This window comes from Chiloscyllium punctatum, chromosome 37, assembly GCF_047496795.1.
Source record: "Chiloscyllium punctatum isolate Juve2018m chromosome 37, sChiPun1.3, whole genome shotgun sequence".
Lineage (NCBI taxonomy): Eukaryota > Metazoa > Chordata > Chondrichthyes > Orectolobiformes > Hemiscylliidae > Chiloscyllium > Chiloscyllium punctatum.
This window is the reverse complement of record NC_092775.1, coordinates 65,964,206-65,984,638: the sequence shown is the minus strand read 5'-3', so window position 1 is coordinate 65,984,638 and position 20,433 is coordinate 65,964,206. Positions and strand designations below refer to the sequence as shown.

Genomic DNA, 20,433 nt, shown 5'->3' with positions numbered 1-20,433 from the left:
GTTCAAAATTCAGCTATCCTGAAATTAGTAATTTCAAGATAATAATTTCCAATGTTCAAGTACGTAGAATACCAGATACATACAATCACTGGATACGGGGCATTCTTTTCTCATTTTATAATTTTTGGAATATGGACATTGCTGGCTGTCTGGCATTTATTGCCCATCCCTAGTTGCCCTTGAGAAGGTGATGGTGAGCTGCTTCCTTGAACTGCTGCAGTCTACCTGCTGTGGGTTGACCCACAATGCAACTAGGGAGGGAAATCCAGGAGTTTGACTCAGTGACAGTGAAGGAACAGCGATTCCGTACTCCTTTGTTCCAAGTGTAGAGAGATGCCCACAGGCTTAAGTGTAATGAGCAGTCAATTGCAGGTTATTACTTGACCATTTAAACTTAACAATTGTCAGATCAACAATTAAAGTCAGAGTAACCATGTTTTGTGGTTCCATTTCCTGCTGAACTGGGAGATTATTGAATCAGGTTATTTTGCTGAAGATAACTCAAAGCAGTATTAACACTTCCTCAAGAGAAGGGACATACAATGATGTAGATATGAATAACATCGACATCTAATTTATCATGCTCTCATACACAAATTTGAATGCATATAGAGGGAGGTTTTTGTCTTTACTATTCACTTGACAAAGCTTTGAGAACATTTGCATAAAGCGCTAAGACAGGAATGCAAAAACCAATATTACTACACATAATTAACTATTCAGAAAGCTAACACTTGATAGATTTTCATGACTAGAATAGCTTTATTTACATCATTATGCACACTATTTATTTGCAAGAAAAGTCAGTGTACAATATATACTATTTACAAGGAGAATATTATGTACTCAATGCTTTAAACAGAGAAGAAATATCCCTGTTAAACATATGATGCAAACTAGAAAATAGGCTTATGCAATTAAGTTTAAAATATAGTTCACCATTATTTTAATCACAAGGATAAAAATACCAAAATCAGCTCAAAAGTAGACCAGTAATAAGCTGGCCTCAAGCCAATCTATAATGAGCACTGTGCAGACAAGCTCTAGGCTCAACAATTCTAATTAAAAACATTCAAGTTCTTGCAGAATTAGTTTGTGCCACATTTGGGAGAGCTTCTCTCTAAATACATCAAAACATTTAAAGTGAGATTTTTCTGAAATGTAAATATTACTTTAATTACCCAGAAATTTAATAAATTTATGTACTGCAGTCCTTCACACAAATAATAATCAATCTACTAAATCTCTCGCAAAGGAACAAATCGTTTTTACAAACAACAGATCGTCCTTTAAGCTCAGATGTTCCAAGGGTAGCAATTGAGACAGTTCCATTAAAACTTGCATTTGTTGCAAGGAAAGTGGCAGCACAGGAGTTCCACCAAAGTTTCCAGTAACGTTCTTACATTTGATAGATGAAGGGATGTGAAGATATAAAAAGGAATTCACAATATGCCTCATGAATAATGTACACATCCTTCCCCTCCCAGCAAACCTCATTTACTGTTCTGTACAAACTTTCCTGGGCATGTCAGTGGGAAACTATCTCCAGCATCTTCTCTTCACAAACGCTATATGGTTGTGCCACCTCCTGAAGGTTGTTCCTCAGACAACTTTAAAGTCCTTCAGATAACTTGTGAACATGATGAAAGCAACTCTTTTAAGTCACAGTTCTCCCAAATCGCAACCAAGAACATGTACTGAATCTGCTTGTCTATAGGCATGTCAAGAAAGTAATAGTATACAATATCTCCAAGAAGCATCCTGTTGCTTTCTCTGTCACAATAGCAAACTATACAGAATTTTCCCTGGATTGCAAAAATTCAAAGAGTGCAGAATATCACAGACATTTTGCCAAAGACAATAAATCCAGTTAATAACTCTTGACAGAAAAGGTTCATTCTTTTCTATTGTCAACCGGAGCTTCAAGCATGGAGATTCTCCTCGCATGCAATGTCTTTTAACCAGTAAATATGTTTGACATGCACCAAATAAATGTTGCATTTTGTCATTTGCTCACAGTTATTGGGGGTGGCATTGTTAACACAGCTCCCTCACAGTGCCAGGGATTGGGTTCGATTCCAGAGTCAAGTGACTATGTCTAGTTTGCAAGTTCTCCCCGTGTCTGAATGTGTTTCTTCCCACAGTCCAAAGATGTGCAGGTTGGGTGTATTGGCCATGCTAAATTGCCCATAGTGTTCAGGAATGTATAGGTTAGGTGCATTAGTCAGGGGTACATGTCGAGTAATGGGGAATGGGTTTGGATGGGATATTCTTCAGAGGGTTGGTGTGGCCTTGTTGGGCCAAAGGGCCTGTTTTCATTGGGTGTAGGGATTCTATTTCCCAAACATTTGGTACACAGTTTTCAACCAAACTTGACATATTTATCCCTCAACCAATATTACTAAAACAGATTATTTGGTTGCTATCATATTGTTGTTCATGCAAGTCAAGTGTCTTTTCTTGTTAACTTCTTGACTAGGTAAACCGAGCAGTAGTCTTGAAATCAGTACAAATCCCTTCAGTTTTTGCCACACAATTACCTGCAGACATTTGCAATTTACAAGAACAAGACAAACCACCACAGATGTGTGAAATCAAACAACAGCCAGAAGAATTTAGTCTTCAACTAACATGTAAATTGTTGATAATCACTCTAAATACTGTTGAATGTGCCCTCCGTGATGCTGAATGTGTGTTCAGTAGTGCAAGGATATTGAAAGGATGCTGGCAGCATTGGTATTAGATAACATACATGCTGATTGATGACCTGCTTACTACGCATACTTGCGAAGAATAGTAATTGTGCACATGCCAGCTCTTTGCCAAGAGATACATGGTGGTAGTCATTCAATGCCCAATAAAGTGAGCCTTAATGAAATTAATTGATGATTGGTAATATGAATTTTAACTTTTAGACTCAAGGTTTCACGATGAAGTGGACTCGAGACCTTGTATTCTGCACTTTTTTTCTCCACGCAGTCAGTGTGAGTGCCATTAACCCTGGATTTAAAGGAAAAATTACCAGCAGAGGAATTAATTATGGTACGTAATCACAACATAACATCTAATAATTTATATTGATCATATGTGCAGATAGGTAGAAGTGCATAGAATGTCAACATTTTTCTAAGTTAAAAATCACAGAACACCAGGTTATAGTCCAACAGGTTTAATTGGAAGCACTAGCTTTCGGAGCACTGCTCCTTCATCAGGTGGTTGTGGAGGACACAATTATAAGGCACAGAATTTATAGTAAAAGTTTACAGTGTGATGTGACTGAAATTATACATTGAAAAATACCTTGATTGTTTGTAGAGTCTCTCATCTGTTAGAGTGACCATGTCTTTCATATGTAAATCACAAGACATTTTTTAAAAGTTACGTTCTCAGGTTAACTGTAACAATTGGTAAAAACAATAACTGCAGATGCTGAAAACCAAATACTGGATTAGTGGTGCTGGAAGAGCACAGCAGTTCAGGCAGCATCCAACGAGCAGCAAAATCGACGTTTCGGGCAAAAGCCCTTCATCAGGAATAAAGGCAGTGAGCCTGAAGCGTGGAGAGATAAACTAGAGGAGGGTGGGGGTGGGAGAGAGTAGCATAGAGTACAATGGGTGAGTGGGGGAGGAGATGAAGGTGATAGGTCAAGGAGGAGAGGGTGGAGTGGATAGGTGGAAAAGAAGATAGACAGGTCGGACAAGTCAAGGACAAGTCAAGGAGACAGTGCTGAGCTGGAAGTTTGAAACTAGGATGAGGTGGGGGAAGGGGAAATGAGGAAGCTGTTGAAGTCCACATTGATGCCCTGGGGTTGAAGTGTTCCGAGGTGGAAGATGAGGCATTCTTCCTCCAGGCGTCTGGTGGTGAGGGAGCAGTGGTGAAGGAGGCCCAGGACCTCCGTGTCCTCGGCAGAGTGGGAGGGGGAGTTGAAATGTTGGGCCACAGGGCGGTGTGGTTGATTGGTGCGGGTCTCCCGGAGATGTTCCCTAAAGCGCTCTGCTAGGAGGCACCCAGTCTCCCCAATGTAGAGGAAATCACATCGGGAGCAACGGATACAATAAATGATATGAGTGGATGTGCAGGTAAAACTTTGATGGATGTGGAAGGCTCCTTTAGGGCCTTGGATAGAGGTGAGGGAGGAGGTGTGAGCACAGGTTTTACATTTCCTGCAGTGGCAGGGGAAAGTGCCAGAATGGGAGGGTGGGTTGTAGGGGGGTGTGGACCTGACCAGGTAGTCACGGAGGGAACAGTCTTTGCAGAAGGCGGAAAGGTATGGGGAGGGAAATATATCCCTGGTGGTGGGGTCTTTCTGGAGGTGGCGGAAATGTCAGCGGATGATTTGGTTTATGCGAAGGTTTGTAGGGTGGAAGGTGAGCACCAGGGGCGTTCTGTCCTTGTTATGGTTGGAAAGGTGGGGTCTGAGGGTGGAGGTGCGGGATGTGGACGAGATGCGTTGGAAGGCATCTTTAACCATGTGGGAAGGGAAATTGCGGTCTCTAAAGAAGGAGGCCATCAGGAGTGTTCTATGGTGGAACTGGTCCTCCTGGGAGCAGATACGGTGGAGGCGGAGAAATTGGGAATACGGGATGGCATTTTTGCAAGAGATAGGGTGGGAAGAGGTGTAATCCAGGTAGCTATGGGAGTCGGTGGGTTTGTAAAAAATGTCAGTGTAAAGTCAGTCGTCACTAATGGAGATGGAGAGGTCCAGGAAGGGGAGCAAGGTGTCAGAGATGGTCCAGGTAAATTTAAGGTCAGGGTGGAATGTGTTGGTGAAGTTGATGAATTGCTCAACCTCCTCGCGGGAGCACGAGGTGGCGCCAATGCAGTCATCAATGTAGCAGAGGAAGAGGTGGGGAGTGGTGCCGGTGTAATTACGGAAGATCAACTGTTCTACATAGCCAACAAAGAGACAGACATAGCTGGGGCCCATACGTGTGCCCATGGCTACGCGTTTGGTCTGGAGGAAGTGGGAGGATTCAAAGGAGAAATTGTTAAGGGTGAGGACCAGTTCGGCCAAACGAATGAGAGTGTCAGTGGAAGGGTACTGTTGGGGACGTCTGGAGAGGAAAAAAACGGAGGGCTTGGAGGCCCTGGTCATGGCGAATGGAGGTGTAGAGGGATTAGATATCCATGGTGAAGATGAGGTGTTGGGGGCTGGGGAAACGGAAGTCTTGGAGGAGGTGGAGGGCATGGGTAGTGTCTCGAATGTATGTGGGGAGTTCCTGGACTCGGAGGGATAGGACAGTGTCAAGGTAGGGACGGCCCTCACATCATCGCTGATGCCACACGCTCAGTGACTTCTGCCACCCCTAATGCCATGATCACCACCATTTCCGCCCCCACCAGCGCCACTCACCTGCATTCTGCTGACACGCCCCCCACAGACCCCACTGTCACTATCCCCACACCCCAGAACCCCGAGGGCAACATTACCCCAGCTCATGCCTCCACCCCATTCCCCCCACCATCACACCCACTCCAGGTACTGGCTCCGACCCCACTCCCAGCTCCTCACCCACACCAGATCCCAGCTCCCGGCCCTGCCGAGTTTTCACCATCCCTCCAGACCTCCCACTCACTGAGGACGAACGATCAGTCCTCAGCAAAGGACTCACCTTCATCCACCTCCGTCCACGCATCAATGAATTTAATACACGACGTGACATCGAACAATTCTTCCTTCGCCTCCGCCTCCGAGCTTACTTTCACAAGCAGGACTCCCGCCCACCTTCCGAGGACCCCTTCGCCCACCTCCAACACACTGCATCCACCTGGACACCCCGTGCTGGCCTATTACCTGCCCTCGACCTCTTCATTTCCAACTGCCGCCGGGACATTAACTGCCTCAACCTGTCGTCCCCCCTCCCCCACTCCAATCTCTCACCCTCACAACGCGCAGCCCTCCAATCCCTCTGCTCCAATCCCAATCTCACCATTAAGCCAGCGGATAAAGGGGGCGCAGTGGTAGTCTGGCGCACTGACCTCTACACCGCTGAAGCCAAACGCCAACTCGAGGACACCTCTTCCGACTGCTCCCTCAACCGTGACCCCACCCCCCATCACCAAACCATCATCTCCCAGACCATACAGAACCTCATCACCTCAAGAGATCTCCCACCCAAGCTTCCAACCTCATAGTCTGGGAACCCCGCACTGCCCGGTTCTACCTCCTTCCCAAGATTCACAAGCCTGACCACCCTGGCTGACACATTGTCTCAGCATGCTCCTGCCCCACTGAACTCATCTCTACCTACCTTGACACTGTCCTATCCCCCCCAGTCCAGGAACTCCCCACATACGTTCGAGACACCACCCACGCCCTCCACCTCCTCCAAGACTTCCGTTTCCCCAGCCCCCAATGCCTCATCTTCACCATGGATATCCAATCCCTCTACACCTCCATTCACCATGACCAGGGCCTCCAAGCCCTCCGTTTTTTCCTCTCCAGACGTCCCCAACAGTACCCTTCCACTGACACTCTCATTCGTTTGGCCGAACTGGTCCTCACCCTTAACAATTTCTCCTTTGAATCCTCCCACTTCCTCCAGACCAAACGCGTAGCCATGGGCACACGTATGGGCCCCAGCTATGCCTGTCTCTTTGTTGGCTATGTAGAACAGTTGATCTTCCGTAATTACACCGGCACCACTCCCCACCTCTTCCTCCGCTACATTGATGACTGCATTGGCGCCACCTCGTGCTCCCGCGAGGAGGTTGAGCAATTCATCAACTTCACCAACACATTCCACCCTGACCTTAAATTTACCTGGACCATCTCTGACACCTCGCTCCCCTTCCTGGACCTCTCCATCTCCATTAATGACGACCGACTTGACACTGACATTTTTTACAAACCCACCGACGCCCATAGCTACCTGGATTACACCTCTTCCCACCCTATCTCTTGCAAAAATGCCATCCCGTATTCCCAATTTCTCCGCCTCCGCCATATCTGCTCCCAGGAGGACCAGTTCCACCATAGAACACTCCTGATGGCCTCCTTCTTTAGAAACCGCAATTTCCCTTCCCACATGGTTAAAGATGCCCTCCAACGCATCTCATCCACATCCCGCACCTCCGCCCTCAGACCCCACCCCTCCAACCGTAACAAGGACAGAACGCCCCTGGTGCTCACCTTCCACCCTACAAACCTTCGCATAAACCAAATCATCTGCCGTCATTTCCGCCACCTCCAAAAAGACCCCACCACCAGGGATATATTTCCCTCCCCACCCCTTTCCGCCTTCCGCAAAGACCGTTCCCTCCGTGACTACCTGGTCAGGTCCACACCCCCCTACGACCCACCCTCCCATTCTGGCACTTTCCCCTGCCACTGCAGGAACTGTAAAACCTGTGCCCACACCTCCTCCCTCACCTCTATCCAAGGCCCTAAAGGAGCCTTCCACATCCATCAAAGTTTTACCTGCACATCCACTCATATCATTTATTGTATCCGTTGCTCCCGATGTGGTCTCCTCTACATTGGGGAGACTGGGCGCCTCCTAACAGAGTACTTTAGGGAACATCTCCGGGACACCCGCACCAATCAACCACACCGCCCCGTGGCCTAACATTCCAACTCCCCCTCCCACTCTGCCGAGGACATGGAGGTCCTGGGCCTCCTTCACCACTGCTCCCTCACCACCAGATGCCTGGAGAAAGAACGCCTCATCTTCCGCCTCGGAACACTTCAACCCCAGGGCATCAATGTGGACTTCAACAGCTTCCTCATTTCCCCTTCCCCCACCTCATCCTAGTTTCAAACTTCCAGCTCAGCACTGTCTCCTTGACGTGTCCGGACTTGTCCGACCTGCCTATCTTCTTTTCCACCTATTCACTCCACCCTCTCCTCCTTGACCTATCACCTTCATCTCCTCCCCCACTCACCTATGCTACTCTCTCCCCACCCCCACCCTCCTCTAGCTTATCTCTCCATGCTTCAGGCTCACTGCCTTTATTCCTGATGAAGGGCTTTTGCCCGAAACGTCGATTTCGCTGCTCATTCGATGCTGCCTGAACTGCTGTGCTCTTCCAGCACCACTAATCCAGTAACAATTGGTGTCAGCCAGATAATATGTTGAAGGTGTTAGCCCCCTGTGTTCCCTGTCTGTTTAGACTGATTCTAATCTAAAAAGTGAGTTAACAGAGTCTTACATGGATTCATGCAGTTTTTGAGCAAAGTACAATGTAACTCTGCAAGTACAAATTCACCCCACATATGTATATGTGTATGTGTGCATGTGTGCTTTTGTGTTTGCGTGTGTGTGTGTGTGTGTCTGGGGTGGGGAGTTGTGAGTGTGAGAAAGAGTGTATATGTGTGTGTGAGTGTAAAGTGTCTAAGTCTGTGAGAGGATGCACATGAGTGTGTGTGTGTGTGTGTGTGTGTGTGTTTGGGGTGTGGGGTTGTGAGTGTCTGTGAGAGAGATTTCAGTTACATCACACTGTAAACTTTTGCTATAAATTCTGTGTCTTACAATTGTGTCCTCCACAACCACCTGATGAAGGAGCAGCGCTCTGAAAGCTAGTGCTTCCAATTAAACCTGTTGGACTATGACCTGGTGTTGTGTGATTTTTAACTTTGTACACCCCGGTCCAACACCGGCATTTCCAAATCATAATGTTTCTAAAACATTTTATACCTGCTTTGTGTGAAGGTTGATAATCAGTTGCTGTGCAATCACCCCTATTTCTGGTATTCAAGTGGAAGTTAACAATTTTGAAAAGTGGAAATCATTGTGAAATCAGGTAAACTTGACTCTCCATTCCCTCAGCAATGTGAAACAAGATATTCCAATGTGGTAGCTAAACATTTGTCCTCCTACATTTACATTGCACTTTCTAGAATTCTCTTCTGCAACAATCTTCTCACGATAACAAGGGAGCTTGCAGAGGGAATATCATGCCACCTATAAACCAAAGTTTAATTTTAAGCAACTCACTTAAAGGAGTGTGGCATATGCCAAAGATGATCCCCTGCTTTTACAGGAAGCAACTTTAAGGATTTCCTATCCTTTTTATAATCTTCATCTGTTCAATGGGGAGAGGTGGGGTGGAGAGAAATGTTATGCTGTTTCATATGTTTCAAGGTGAACTACAAAATAGTATTTATTGCAGACATCTATTACCTTGCAGACATATATCATAAAGTGAAGTAGAAATACAAATAAACCAGCAGGTAAAATAGAAATCTTGTCACGGAGCTGATAAGGACTATTAGCGTTGTTTGGGATCCTTTTCAAAGTCATTATAGCCTCCTAAATAATCCCATTATGATTAGATTAGATCACTTACAGTGTGGAAACAGGCCCTCCGGCCCAACAAGTCCACGCCGACCTGCAACTCACCCATATCTCTACACCAAACACTACGGCAATTTAGCATGGCCAATTCACCTGACCTGCACATCTTTGGACTGTGGGAGGAAACCAGAGCACCCGGAGGAAACCCATGCAGACACGGGGAGAACGTGCAAACTCCACACAGTCAGTTGCCTGAGTCAGGAATTGAACCCAGGTCTTTGGTGCTGTGAGGCAGCAGTGCTAACCACTGTGCCACTGTGCCGCTCTCCACATCTCCACCTATACCATCTCCACATCTAATTGCTGGACATTCCTTTGGTGACACAAACCCATTGGAGGAGATTACTTTGAGGAAAGATGAACTAGGACATTGACAGAGGTTAGAGTGATGTGTGGAGCCTCTGCGCTGACCATCATCATTTGGCAGGAGGGAAATCAAGCCAATATTATTCCTCTCACTGCATGGACTGAATTTTGCCAGAATCAGCCAAATGCCATTTTCTTCAGTTTTCTTGGAAGGTTTCTGTCAGTGAATCTGAGCAAGTTTTCTTTTGCAATCATTGCAGACTTGCCTCATTAGCTAGGTGCCATGCTCTGTGGAATCCCTCTCATCTGATTCTCCCATTTGTTACAGCAGGAAGTACATGCCAGTATGGATATTCTGGGATCCTTGGTGCTGATCCCAACTTTTCAAGGCCACTGTTCACCAAGTCAAGTGCTGGCAACCTAGAGCCATCCTTCATGGTTGGTGATATTTGCCCTAGCCATGGTAGACCAAAGGAAATGGGTGCCCTGCTTTGCAGACAGGGTCCTGCAGTTCTGGGAGATGTGATAATGTGGAGGACAAATGAGTTTGGCCCCCCAGGACCAGCAAAGGCAGTGACAACACTAGACCCTGTCAGTCTGGTCAGAGATTGCCAACCAGATCAATGCAGTCTCCATAGTCCAATAACACCTACAGCATCACTGCTTTCCCTTTCATGATCTACCATTTCTTCCCTTCAAAACTGAGATGCCATCCCATCTTCACTATTGTAATCCTCTCTACATCCCAGCATTCTGACTTAATCTGCACAATTATGTTCTCCAATCTGCCTCGCACAGCGGCAACCCGTGATAACTCCTTGACTTTTATAGAAAGACCCTCAAGACTGACTGTGGCCCACCCTATTGACAGCCTTAGCCCCAAGTAATGGGTGACCAGACCCCTGTCTGATACCTGTACAGCTCTTCAGCTATGATTCATTGGCTAACCAGGGCCCAATCCCTGGACAGAAGAAATACAGACCCTTTGTCCATGACCGGCCTGAGTAGTTGAGTGACCATGCCCAAGCCCCTGGATAAATATTGGAGGCTTCCCTTGGCTATGTAGTGAAAACCTCTGAAGGATGTCTGCCTGGTCTTGGCTGAGCACTACTCCCCTTAGACTTTCCAGATATGGTTATTTGCTTGAAGCACATGTAGAGTCTTTGGCACATATGCAGCTGGTGCAGATGTAACACAGCCTGTGTTTCCATTTAGTCTCCCTCATTCCTCCCTGAACTTATGTACCAACAAAGTTCAGAACAATTGTTCTGAACACCGAAATCAAACATGGTCATCAATTCCTACCTGTAACATCTAAGCCATGATGTGGAGGTGCTGGTGTTGGACTTGGGTGGGCAACATTACAAATCACACAATACCAGGTTATAGTCCAAAAGGTTTATTCGCAAGTACTAGTTTTCAGAGCGAATCTCCTTCATCAGGTAGCTGATAAAAGAACAGCGCTCCAAAAGCTAATATTTGCAAATAAACCTATTGGACTATAACCTGGTGTTGTGTGATTTTTAACCTTGTAACATCGAAATGCATGTTGTTTTACCTAAAAGGATGCATGCTACCTGGGGCTACAGGTTATATTTTGTAACTTTGACTTTGGGAACTACCTTTTTCAACTTGCTTTTCATAGGTTTCTAATTCATCTCAAATGTCCATGTTTTGATATTGTCCTATATTATGATATCATGAATTTATAAATATTTTTGAGTTTTGGCATTGACTGAAATGCAGCGATCTGGAAGGGCATCATGGTATTTGAGGGTATGGAAGACATATGAGATTTGAAGGGTGGGGAGATAATTAAAGGGAGGAGAAGGGACCATTATTTTGGAGCAAGTTTTTCAAACTCATTGCCATGCCGTTACTAAAACTGACTGCCATAATGGGCAAAAATCCATATTCTCACTCTACTCAGCTCAAATGCTTAAAAACTTCAACAGTCTTTTTACTTATAGACTTAGCTATTTCAACACACCATTAACCAGCCACTCTCATTCTTCCCTTTGTACTCTTGAACTGATACAACACATTTCCAACTCTCACAAAGTCCTATCAACTCTGTTATTTATGTGAGGTTTCATAAAATAATTATGTTTTAAATTGCCTCTTTAATTTATGGTAATATCATGTAATGAAGTGTTTTGCTATCAATTCTGACTGATGATTGGCCAGAACTAAAATTTTGTCTTAAATTTCCTTCAGGTCATTCACTGGAAATTCAAATACGTTCTCAAAATTGATCAGTGTCAATGGGAATTGTAAGAACTCAGCATCCCTGGACTCATAGAGTCATAGACTTGCACGGAAACAGACTCTTCGATTTAACTCATCCACCTCGACCAAATATTTTAAACTGGTCTAGTCCCATTTAGTCAATATCCTACTGAATCCTTCCTATTTATGTACCCATCCAGATGCTTTTTAAATGTTGCAACTGTACCAGCTTCCACCACCTCCACTGGAAGCTTGTTCCATACGCGCACCACCCTCTGCATGAAAATGTTACTCCTCAAATCCCTTTTAAATCTTTCCCTCTCTCCTTAAGTTTATGCCCTCTAGATTTTAACTCCCATACCCTGGGAAAAAGACCTTGGATCTTATCCTTATCCATGCCCCTCATGATTTTATAAAGTTCTAAAAGTTCACCCCTCAACCTCCGCCACTCCAGGGAAGAAAAACCCAGGCTGTTCAACCTCTCCCAATAGCTCAAACCTTCCAATCCCAGCAACATTCTTGTAAATCATTTCTGATCTCCTTCAAGTTTAACAACATTTTTCCTAGAGGAGGGAGACCAAAATTGAATGTGGTATTCCAAAAGTGGCCTAACCAATGTCCTGTACAGCCACAACATGACGTCTCAACGCCTAGACTCAGTGTTCTGACCAATGAAGTCAAACATGCCAAATGCCTTCTTCACACTGGCTGCCTGTGACTTGAATTTCAATGAACTATGCACCGGCACCCCTAGGTCTTTTTATTTGGCAAACTCCTCAGGGCCCTACTATTACCTGTATAGATTCTGCCCTGGTTTTCCTCACCAAAATACAACACCTTTATCTAAATTAAACTTCACCTGCCACTCCTTGGCCCATTTGCCCATCTGATCACGGTCCTGTTGTATTCTGAGATAAATTTCGTCACTGACTCATTAATCTACAATGGCTCCCAGTTGAACATTTTAATTTTAAAATTCTCATCCTTGCTTTCAATTTCTGTCATAGTCTTGCCTTCCCCTATATCTGTGAGATCTTGCCCATCTCTACAATCCTCAAAGCTATTTACAAATCAGTTCCAACCTCTTGTACATTCTCGATTTTAATTTCTTCACAATCGGTGATTGGTCATTCAGGTGCTAAGGCCCTATGCTTTTCTTAACCAGTCTGATTACCTCCTTCAACATCGTCTTACGCGGTCAGTGCCAAGGTTTGCTCATAATACAATCATGGAAGATACTATCAATCCAACAGTTGAAATCAACAAAAGTCACTGCTGTTGTTGAGTGGAGGCCTGAGTAAACAAGGATCCTTAGGCCTAGAAGTGGGACACTGGAATTGCCAGGAAATTGGGAAGTTGAGATCAAGAATCTCAGTGAAGAATTTAATTCACCTCTATCTAACCCAAATTTAAATATCCAATTTAGTTTAAAACTCTGCCCTGCATTTCAGTGAGAATTCTCCAATCTAACTGGTTGAAGAGCTTTCCAATTTAGCTTTGCTCAAAAATGTCACAGATTGTGGGCAACAGAGTGAACGGTGTTTGAAGTTTCTACATCACTGACTGCAAAATCTGATATGTTTCCAAGCCCTTCTACAATGGTCATTGAATCAGAGACTAGTAGCAAAGGCTGGAATGCTACAATATAATAATATCCTTTGTGTCTGTTAGGGAAATTAGATCCCCATGTGAGTCTGTTAGGGAAGACTCAGTAAAATATGCTGAAGACATTTGACGATCACAGCACATCATGAAGACTAAAATCCACCCTAACATTTCAAATTACTTGAAAAAAATTGGCAACATTGTTTTTCAGGTTGTCAGATTGTAAAGTCTGTTTTGCAAAATCGGTTGCTCAATATGGAAATTCCAAACATTTCGGGCATCAAATACACCAATGTCTTACATCAACTTCAATACAACATAAATAGGTATGTTAATCATAGCTTCCTTGATAATAATTGTCTAAAGAGTGTGGGTGTATCTTATTATCATGCTGTTATTATATATTATTAGAGTCAGCTTACCTTAAGCATGCAACGTCAAGAATGGCTATTGTATAAAATAGCATGAGCAAGGAAATAGAATTTTCCAATAAAACAATAGTAAAGTCTACTCTACCTTTCTGACTCAACAACAATAATATAATTTATTTTAAGACGTTGGTACTTCAGATTTAAGAACTGAGTCAAGGCCACTACCTCCTGACTTATCTTATGTCGAGATATTAAAATGCTCATGTAGCAGAAGCCTTTACATAACCCAGTTTCCAATTGCCCCATCAAATGGAATGTAAATCATTTTTGACCATTTTGGATTTGTAATTCTTTTGCTCTGTTTGATACCCAATATTGCAAATATTATGTTAAATCAAGTTGAAGTTAAAAAGTTAAAATTCTAAGCAGCATTCTGTTAATGTAATTGGTGCTGCCAGGGCTTATGATAAATTAGGTCCTTTCTCTCGTGTAGCAAGTAAATGGTGTCTGTTAATCAGATTGTTACCTCTATGTTGAATTAGACAGCAAACAATTTTCACAGATTTATAAGGGTTTTATTGTAAATCTAGACTTTACAAGAAACACCAGTTTTCACCTTCCCATTGAAAGCACAGATTTTTTCTACCCAGAGACGTGTTTACACACCACCGAATGGTTCCTTCCTACGCTTTCCCGTGTCTTTAATAAGCAAAAAATTTTATAAGCGCTGTCCATTGGGACAGTGCAACAACAAAAGTGAGGCAATGTAGAGAGAGGGAGAAGGGACTAAATTAAAATGGAGTTAGAAGTGTGGGGGAATACCCAGCTTTTTTTTTAAGCCAACCTGTTCAGACATATTATGGTCGAAAGCAGATAGGATTTGAACCCAGGCAAGTACAAAAAGTGGTCACCTGCTCTCAGGCAACCCTAGAGTTGTACATGTTGAACTTTACCCCCTCACCATTGATGGCCTTCATTCCACTTAACAGGTTTTTTCACAAAATTGAAACCAATTGGAAAATATTGGTAAATTATTGCTGGTGATTACTAGGTGAAAGAAAATCATAGGCAATTTAGTGATAGGAAAAAAAACTGCTTAGTTGTGTGTGAGAACACTTACGAACATAAGAAAAATGCAGGTTGACCCTTGCAGGCCAATATACTACCTCCAACACAATGGCCACTTGTTTAATGACAATGCTTTTACAGAATCCCTCCTGTATAGAAGTAGGTCATTCAACCAATTTGAGTCAACATTAATCCTCTGAAGAGCCTCTGACCCAGACCAACCCCATCTCTGAAACACTGTATTATCATAGTTAATCCACTTGCACATCCCTAGGTTCTATAGGCAATTTAGCATGGTCAATCCACCTAACCTACACGTCTTTGGACTATGGGAGAAAACCCTCGCACACACGGGGAGAATGTGCAATCTCCACACTGACAGTCGTCGGTGGATGTAATCGAACCGGGGTCCCTGGCGCTGTGAGACATCAGGGCTAACTACTGAGCCACCTGCCACCCCACAGAGATGTCTTGTCAAATGCCTTGTGTTCTATTTGGATTTGCAGATCTGTTGTTTCAGCTCAATCCACTCTGGTTGTGACTTCTCAAAAATCTGCAATAAATTCAGATTAGGGGCACTTATGGTTTGTTGATAGAGTCTCTATCTTTGAGCTCAGATGCCTGGATTCAAGTACTCCTTGGCCAAAAGATGTGTAATAACATCTCTGAACAGCTTGTTCAGAATATATCTTTGGGCCAACCCTCAAAGGCATCTGAATTGTTCACAGAGACAGTAGCTTCTGGCAGATTACCTCATAATGATAATGGGTATTGATTAAAGTCAAAGCTCCCAGATTCTGGTTGCAGTGTTATCAAATGGCCCTGTATGTTCCTGCACATCTTTAAACATCTTGACTTATAATTTGCATAACAGAATTTCATCACCAGTAAAAGTCGATAAAATATGGAACTGGAAAAAGTACAGCAGGTCAAGCAGCATTGAAAGACAGGACAGCTTTTTCCAGCTCCACATTTAATGACCCTGACTTTCCAGCATTTGTAATCCTCACTATCATCCAGTGGCATCACCATTAAGAGACAACCTAACCACCACCCCTTGATATTCAATGGCGTTACCTTCACTGAATCCTCAACTATCGACATCCTGGGGGTTATCATTGACCAGAAACTCAACTGGACTCACAGTGGTCAAGAACAGGTGAGAGGCAAGGAATAGTATGTCGAGTAACTCATCTCCTGACTCCCCAAAGCCTGTCCCACATCTGCAAGGCACAAGTCAGAATAATAGGCATTTCATACATAGCTGTTGCATCCCATCTTACACTCACTCCAGGCCATCCCATCACCAAAGGGTAGTTAAAATTCAATCCATTAACTCAGTTTCCTTCTCCACAGATGCTGCTTGACCTGCTTGTTAAATATTCCCAACATTTTCTGTTTTCTTATTTCTGGCATGCTCAAATGTTTGCTTTTACATTATTAGTAACCTAAATTAATCACATATTAGTCACCACCATAGGTGGCCCAATGGTTGGCACTGCTGCCTCACCACGCCAGGGACCCGGGTGTGATTCCACCCTCCAACGACTGTCTGTGTGGACATTGCACATTCTCCCTATGTCTGTGTGGGTTTCTGTCGGTGCTCCAGTTTCTTCCCACAGTCCAAAGATGTTCAGATTAGGTGGATTGGCCATGCTAAATTGTCCATAGTGTGCAGGCTAGGTGGATTAGCCATGGGAAATGCAGTGTTACAGGGATAGGGTAGATCTAGATTCTTGATGGTCGTTGGGCTGAATGGCCTGCTTCCGCAACTGAGGGACTCTGTGATTCTAAAATAACTTCATTAAGTTAAACCTCCTTGCACACAGGTATCAAAACTTAAATAACAAATGTTGTTGAATGGATTAATTTGAACTGTATCATCTGAATGATGTAACACAGACAAAAAAAAACAATTGAAAAGAAACTAAAAGAGCACAACTGCTTGCAAATTTTCATGCCAACCCTTTCAAGATACTTTACAAGAAAATACCAATGGCTAATTGCTAGGTCAAGGAAGAAAGACTAACAGAGGTCACTAAAGAACCAAGGAAGAGAAGGTTTTCCAAGATTTTGAAAGGAAACAAAGGTGGAAGATTTTATGAAGGGAAAGTGGGACTAAGTCAGTTAAAACCTTGCTTCTTCTGGTGGACTGAAGGGAGGAATTGTTGCATAGAAGACCAGAGTCCAAGGATTGAAGAATATAGAATTTTTTAAATAACTGGAGGAATTTGCATGGTTAGGAAGCTGTGAACTTATTATGTCAGAAAACCAAGAAGTTAGAATGGAGAGTAGAAGAAACAGCACAGAAACAGAAGCTTTGTTTTGATAAGTTGGGGCTCTCAGCATTGATAGTGGAAGGTGATGGATTGATAATTTAAATCATCAACATCAATAGTGGAAAGGGCTTTGTTGGGAAGCTTAAAGGTAAGATTGTTGCACCATTCCAATCATGTTTTGCTCAGAATTAGAGAGAAGTGAAAGCCGTTATTGGCATTGGAGTAAGGTTTATGTCAAGTGGCAATAACAATAGCTTATGTCTTCCCACTGTTCACCATAGCAACAAGCCAAGACTTAACTGACATAATTGACAACTCAATTTATGCAGTATATGAAAATGTGCCACTCCAACTTTAGAATTTTTTAATATATACACACATGAATCTGCATAATGTGGATCATAATTGCAATTTGTGAATCATAATTCATCCACTCGCACAAAGATGTACATTATTTTCTTAGCTCATGCCACTGACGAACTGTAGCTTAAGTAGAAATCAAGACTGAGCACACTGCATACCCATATTGCTCAAATAATAAATACAATTCATTCAGAAGAAATTTTTTTTTCCCAGGATTACTATAAGTAACGTGAACTTACCAGATATGAATATCATTCTGGTCCCTAACTTGGGACTGAAAGTTGCTATGTCCAATGGCTACATTGAGACGAATGGTAATTGGCAGATCAAAGCAAATATTTTGTAAGTATTCTTTACCTCAAAAATAATTACAGTATTGTGATTTGGATCAGTTATGCTGGCTGACATCATTCTCACTTTGGACTACATTTGAGACACAACTGTTGCTTACTGAGCTACATTTGGCAGTTAATTTAAGAGACTTCCCATGGCCTGAGCAACTTTGATGTCACCAGTGTCAGATGTCCCAAGTGAGCAATTATCCCACCCTTTTGTCAAATTGTGGTCATCACATCCCCTTTCTCTCAGGCCTTCAGTCCCAGTTTCCAGAAACAGTTTGATGAACCACAGAGATTTTAGATACAATAAGCTGTCATAATTCACAAATTTTCAGTCCATGGAATTTAAGCCTCCAGATATAAATGAAAGCTGAAAAAACAGAGCTGTGACTTAATGCCAAGGGAATTCTTTTAATTTTATGGCCAAGTCTTTGTAGTCCACAGTAATCTGAGAGCACAATGATCCACATAACTTATAAGAAAGATATTAATGTCAGGATATTGCCATCTTTCTGCAAACCTAATTTCATGATTTATCCAACTGAGTAATTGAGTTTGTTTATTTTGTTTCCTGTTAACATGCAAGATTAATACTTTGAGCATTCGGTTCCAGCCTTAACATTTGACCTTTATAGAGCTTACTTTTTTTCACTGCAGCAGAACCGCTGGTACTGTAAAGGCACAGATCAAGAGCATTGCCATCTCATTTTACCTTAAGTTTGGCAAAGATAATACAGGCAAGCCTATTGTATCAATGACGGACTGTGCAAGCTGCATCTCAAAACTCCAAGTTTATGTATCAGGAAGAGCTAGGTAACTGTGTTCTTTCTCTAACTTCTGCATGTGTCCTTCAGATGTCATTGTAAAAGTTTGCATTTATATTATGATTTTCAAAGTTTTACCAGGCAGCTGAGTATGTCCAGCTTTTTATGTTTTTCTGGCAAATTTCATGGTCAGTTTACTAATGTTGAAGCTGTAATAACCATTGAGCATGCATATGTTCTGTGAGGTTTGCATTATAAATCTTTGAGAGCTTGGTAATCAAGAATGAACTTCAATCATGACTGCATGAGATTTTTGAAAGACCAATCCACAGTTCCCACCTCCAAGTATGAATTAACCAATTCCTTTTCGAAATGCCTCATAAAACATTTTAGCTCACTGCAGACTTATTTGTCTTTGTGTGTTTTGTATAGAAGGTACCAATATGCTCATGATCCTCCAAACTTCCTTCTATTCTTCCTAAATTCTAAACACATTTCTCAAGATGATAATTTCTTTGTTAAATTCTAATAATTGAAATAGAGACTATAGCGTCACTTGGTCTCAAAAATCATTTCTTGCCAGATTTTTATTTAACTCTGGTATGCTCTCGATCTCACCCAGGTCTTCTCTACTATTTATCATCTACAGGAAGAGAAAATATAAGTTTGACTTCACCGAACTGTTACCCTTCTATTCATTCATAATATCCAAACTATTTGTCTTTTTTTTTAGTTCTTCATCCATGTTCTTAATTTAATGAAAAACATCCCTTTTCTTACCATACTCCTCATACCTTCCTCATTAAGAAGGTCAAAGTAACCCAAAGAATTAAATAAGAAACAGACATTTTTTTCATCTTGGGGAAGATGAGAGCTGACTTCACTTGTCAAGAAATTGAGCCTGATTTTCTTGCAATCACTCTCCAAAGAAAACCAGGTTTCCCCTGTGTTAGAGTCAGGAAAATAAGATTAGTGCCAAATGTAACACAGCGTCCTCATTCCTATTACTTACCCTGAATTTCTTAAGAGTTACCCCCAAAGTGTTGGAGAGAGGCATGCATTATTAATAGATGATGCCATGGTAATAAGGCTGGAGAGTCATTCCTGCCTTCCCTTCAGTTTCCTGAGGTTGAGACTGATGGCACAACCATTTACAGTATTATCCCAAAATTGCTGGCAACAAACCTTAAGGCTGGACTTCAGTGAGAATATAGCAGTGAGGAGGCCGGTCAGGCCTTAGAGATGGCTCTGTCCTCATTCCAAGTGTATGGCCTATCAGGATGGGCCAATGTCCTTAAACAAGCAAATCATATCACTGGCCCGGTCCAAACACTCTGGACTCTTGGAATGCTCCGAAATGATCTTCATCTTGCAAGGGAATTGAAAAAAAATCAGTCCATTATGGTTCCCCTTAAAGTTATACCTCTTGGCAACTACTTAAAAAGGTTTGTGAAACTCTTTCACACTGAAACCTTTCTAACACAGGTAACCAGCTTTGAGCAATTATTGCTGCAATATTCACCGAAACAATGACCCAAGGTTCCATTACTATGCATGAGGAGAGATAGCCTCTTTTTGCTGTAGTTGGACCAGGCTTGTGTCCAAACAGAAGGGAACAAGGCAAAGCTGGTGACAAAACTGGCATTTGACCCTTTCTCAAACCAGGTGATGAGGGAAGGAGCATTCAGCAAAGTCAGAATGTTGAAAGCCACTTGTCCTTCCCACAATCCAAAATACTGTACTGAATCCTCAAAGCTGGAGGTATTCCAATTGGGCATGATGGGAACTCCTACCAGATAGTATACCTACACGTG

The 20,433-nt window shown here is 42.8% G+C and overlaps 1 protein-coding gene across 1 annotated transcript in view; it reads left to right on the top strand.

Annotated features, from left to right (window-relative positions):
* LOC140463176 (bactericidal permeability-increasing protein-like) overlaps positions 1-20,433 on the top strand; it is a 122,129-nt gene that overhangs the window by 35,433 nt on the left and 66,263 nt on the right. The window contains exons 2-5 of the mRNA XM_072556956.1: positions 2,916-3,042; positions 13,648-13,762; positions 17,731-17,859; positions 18,513-18,668. Coding sequence (XP_072413057.1) covers positions 2,916-3,042; positions 13,648-13,762; positions 17,731-17,859; positions 18,513-18,668 — 527 coding nt within the window. The remainder of the gene's footprint in view (positions 1-2,915; positions 3,043-13,647; positions 13,763-17,730; positions 17,860-18,512; positions 18,669-20,433) is intronic.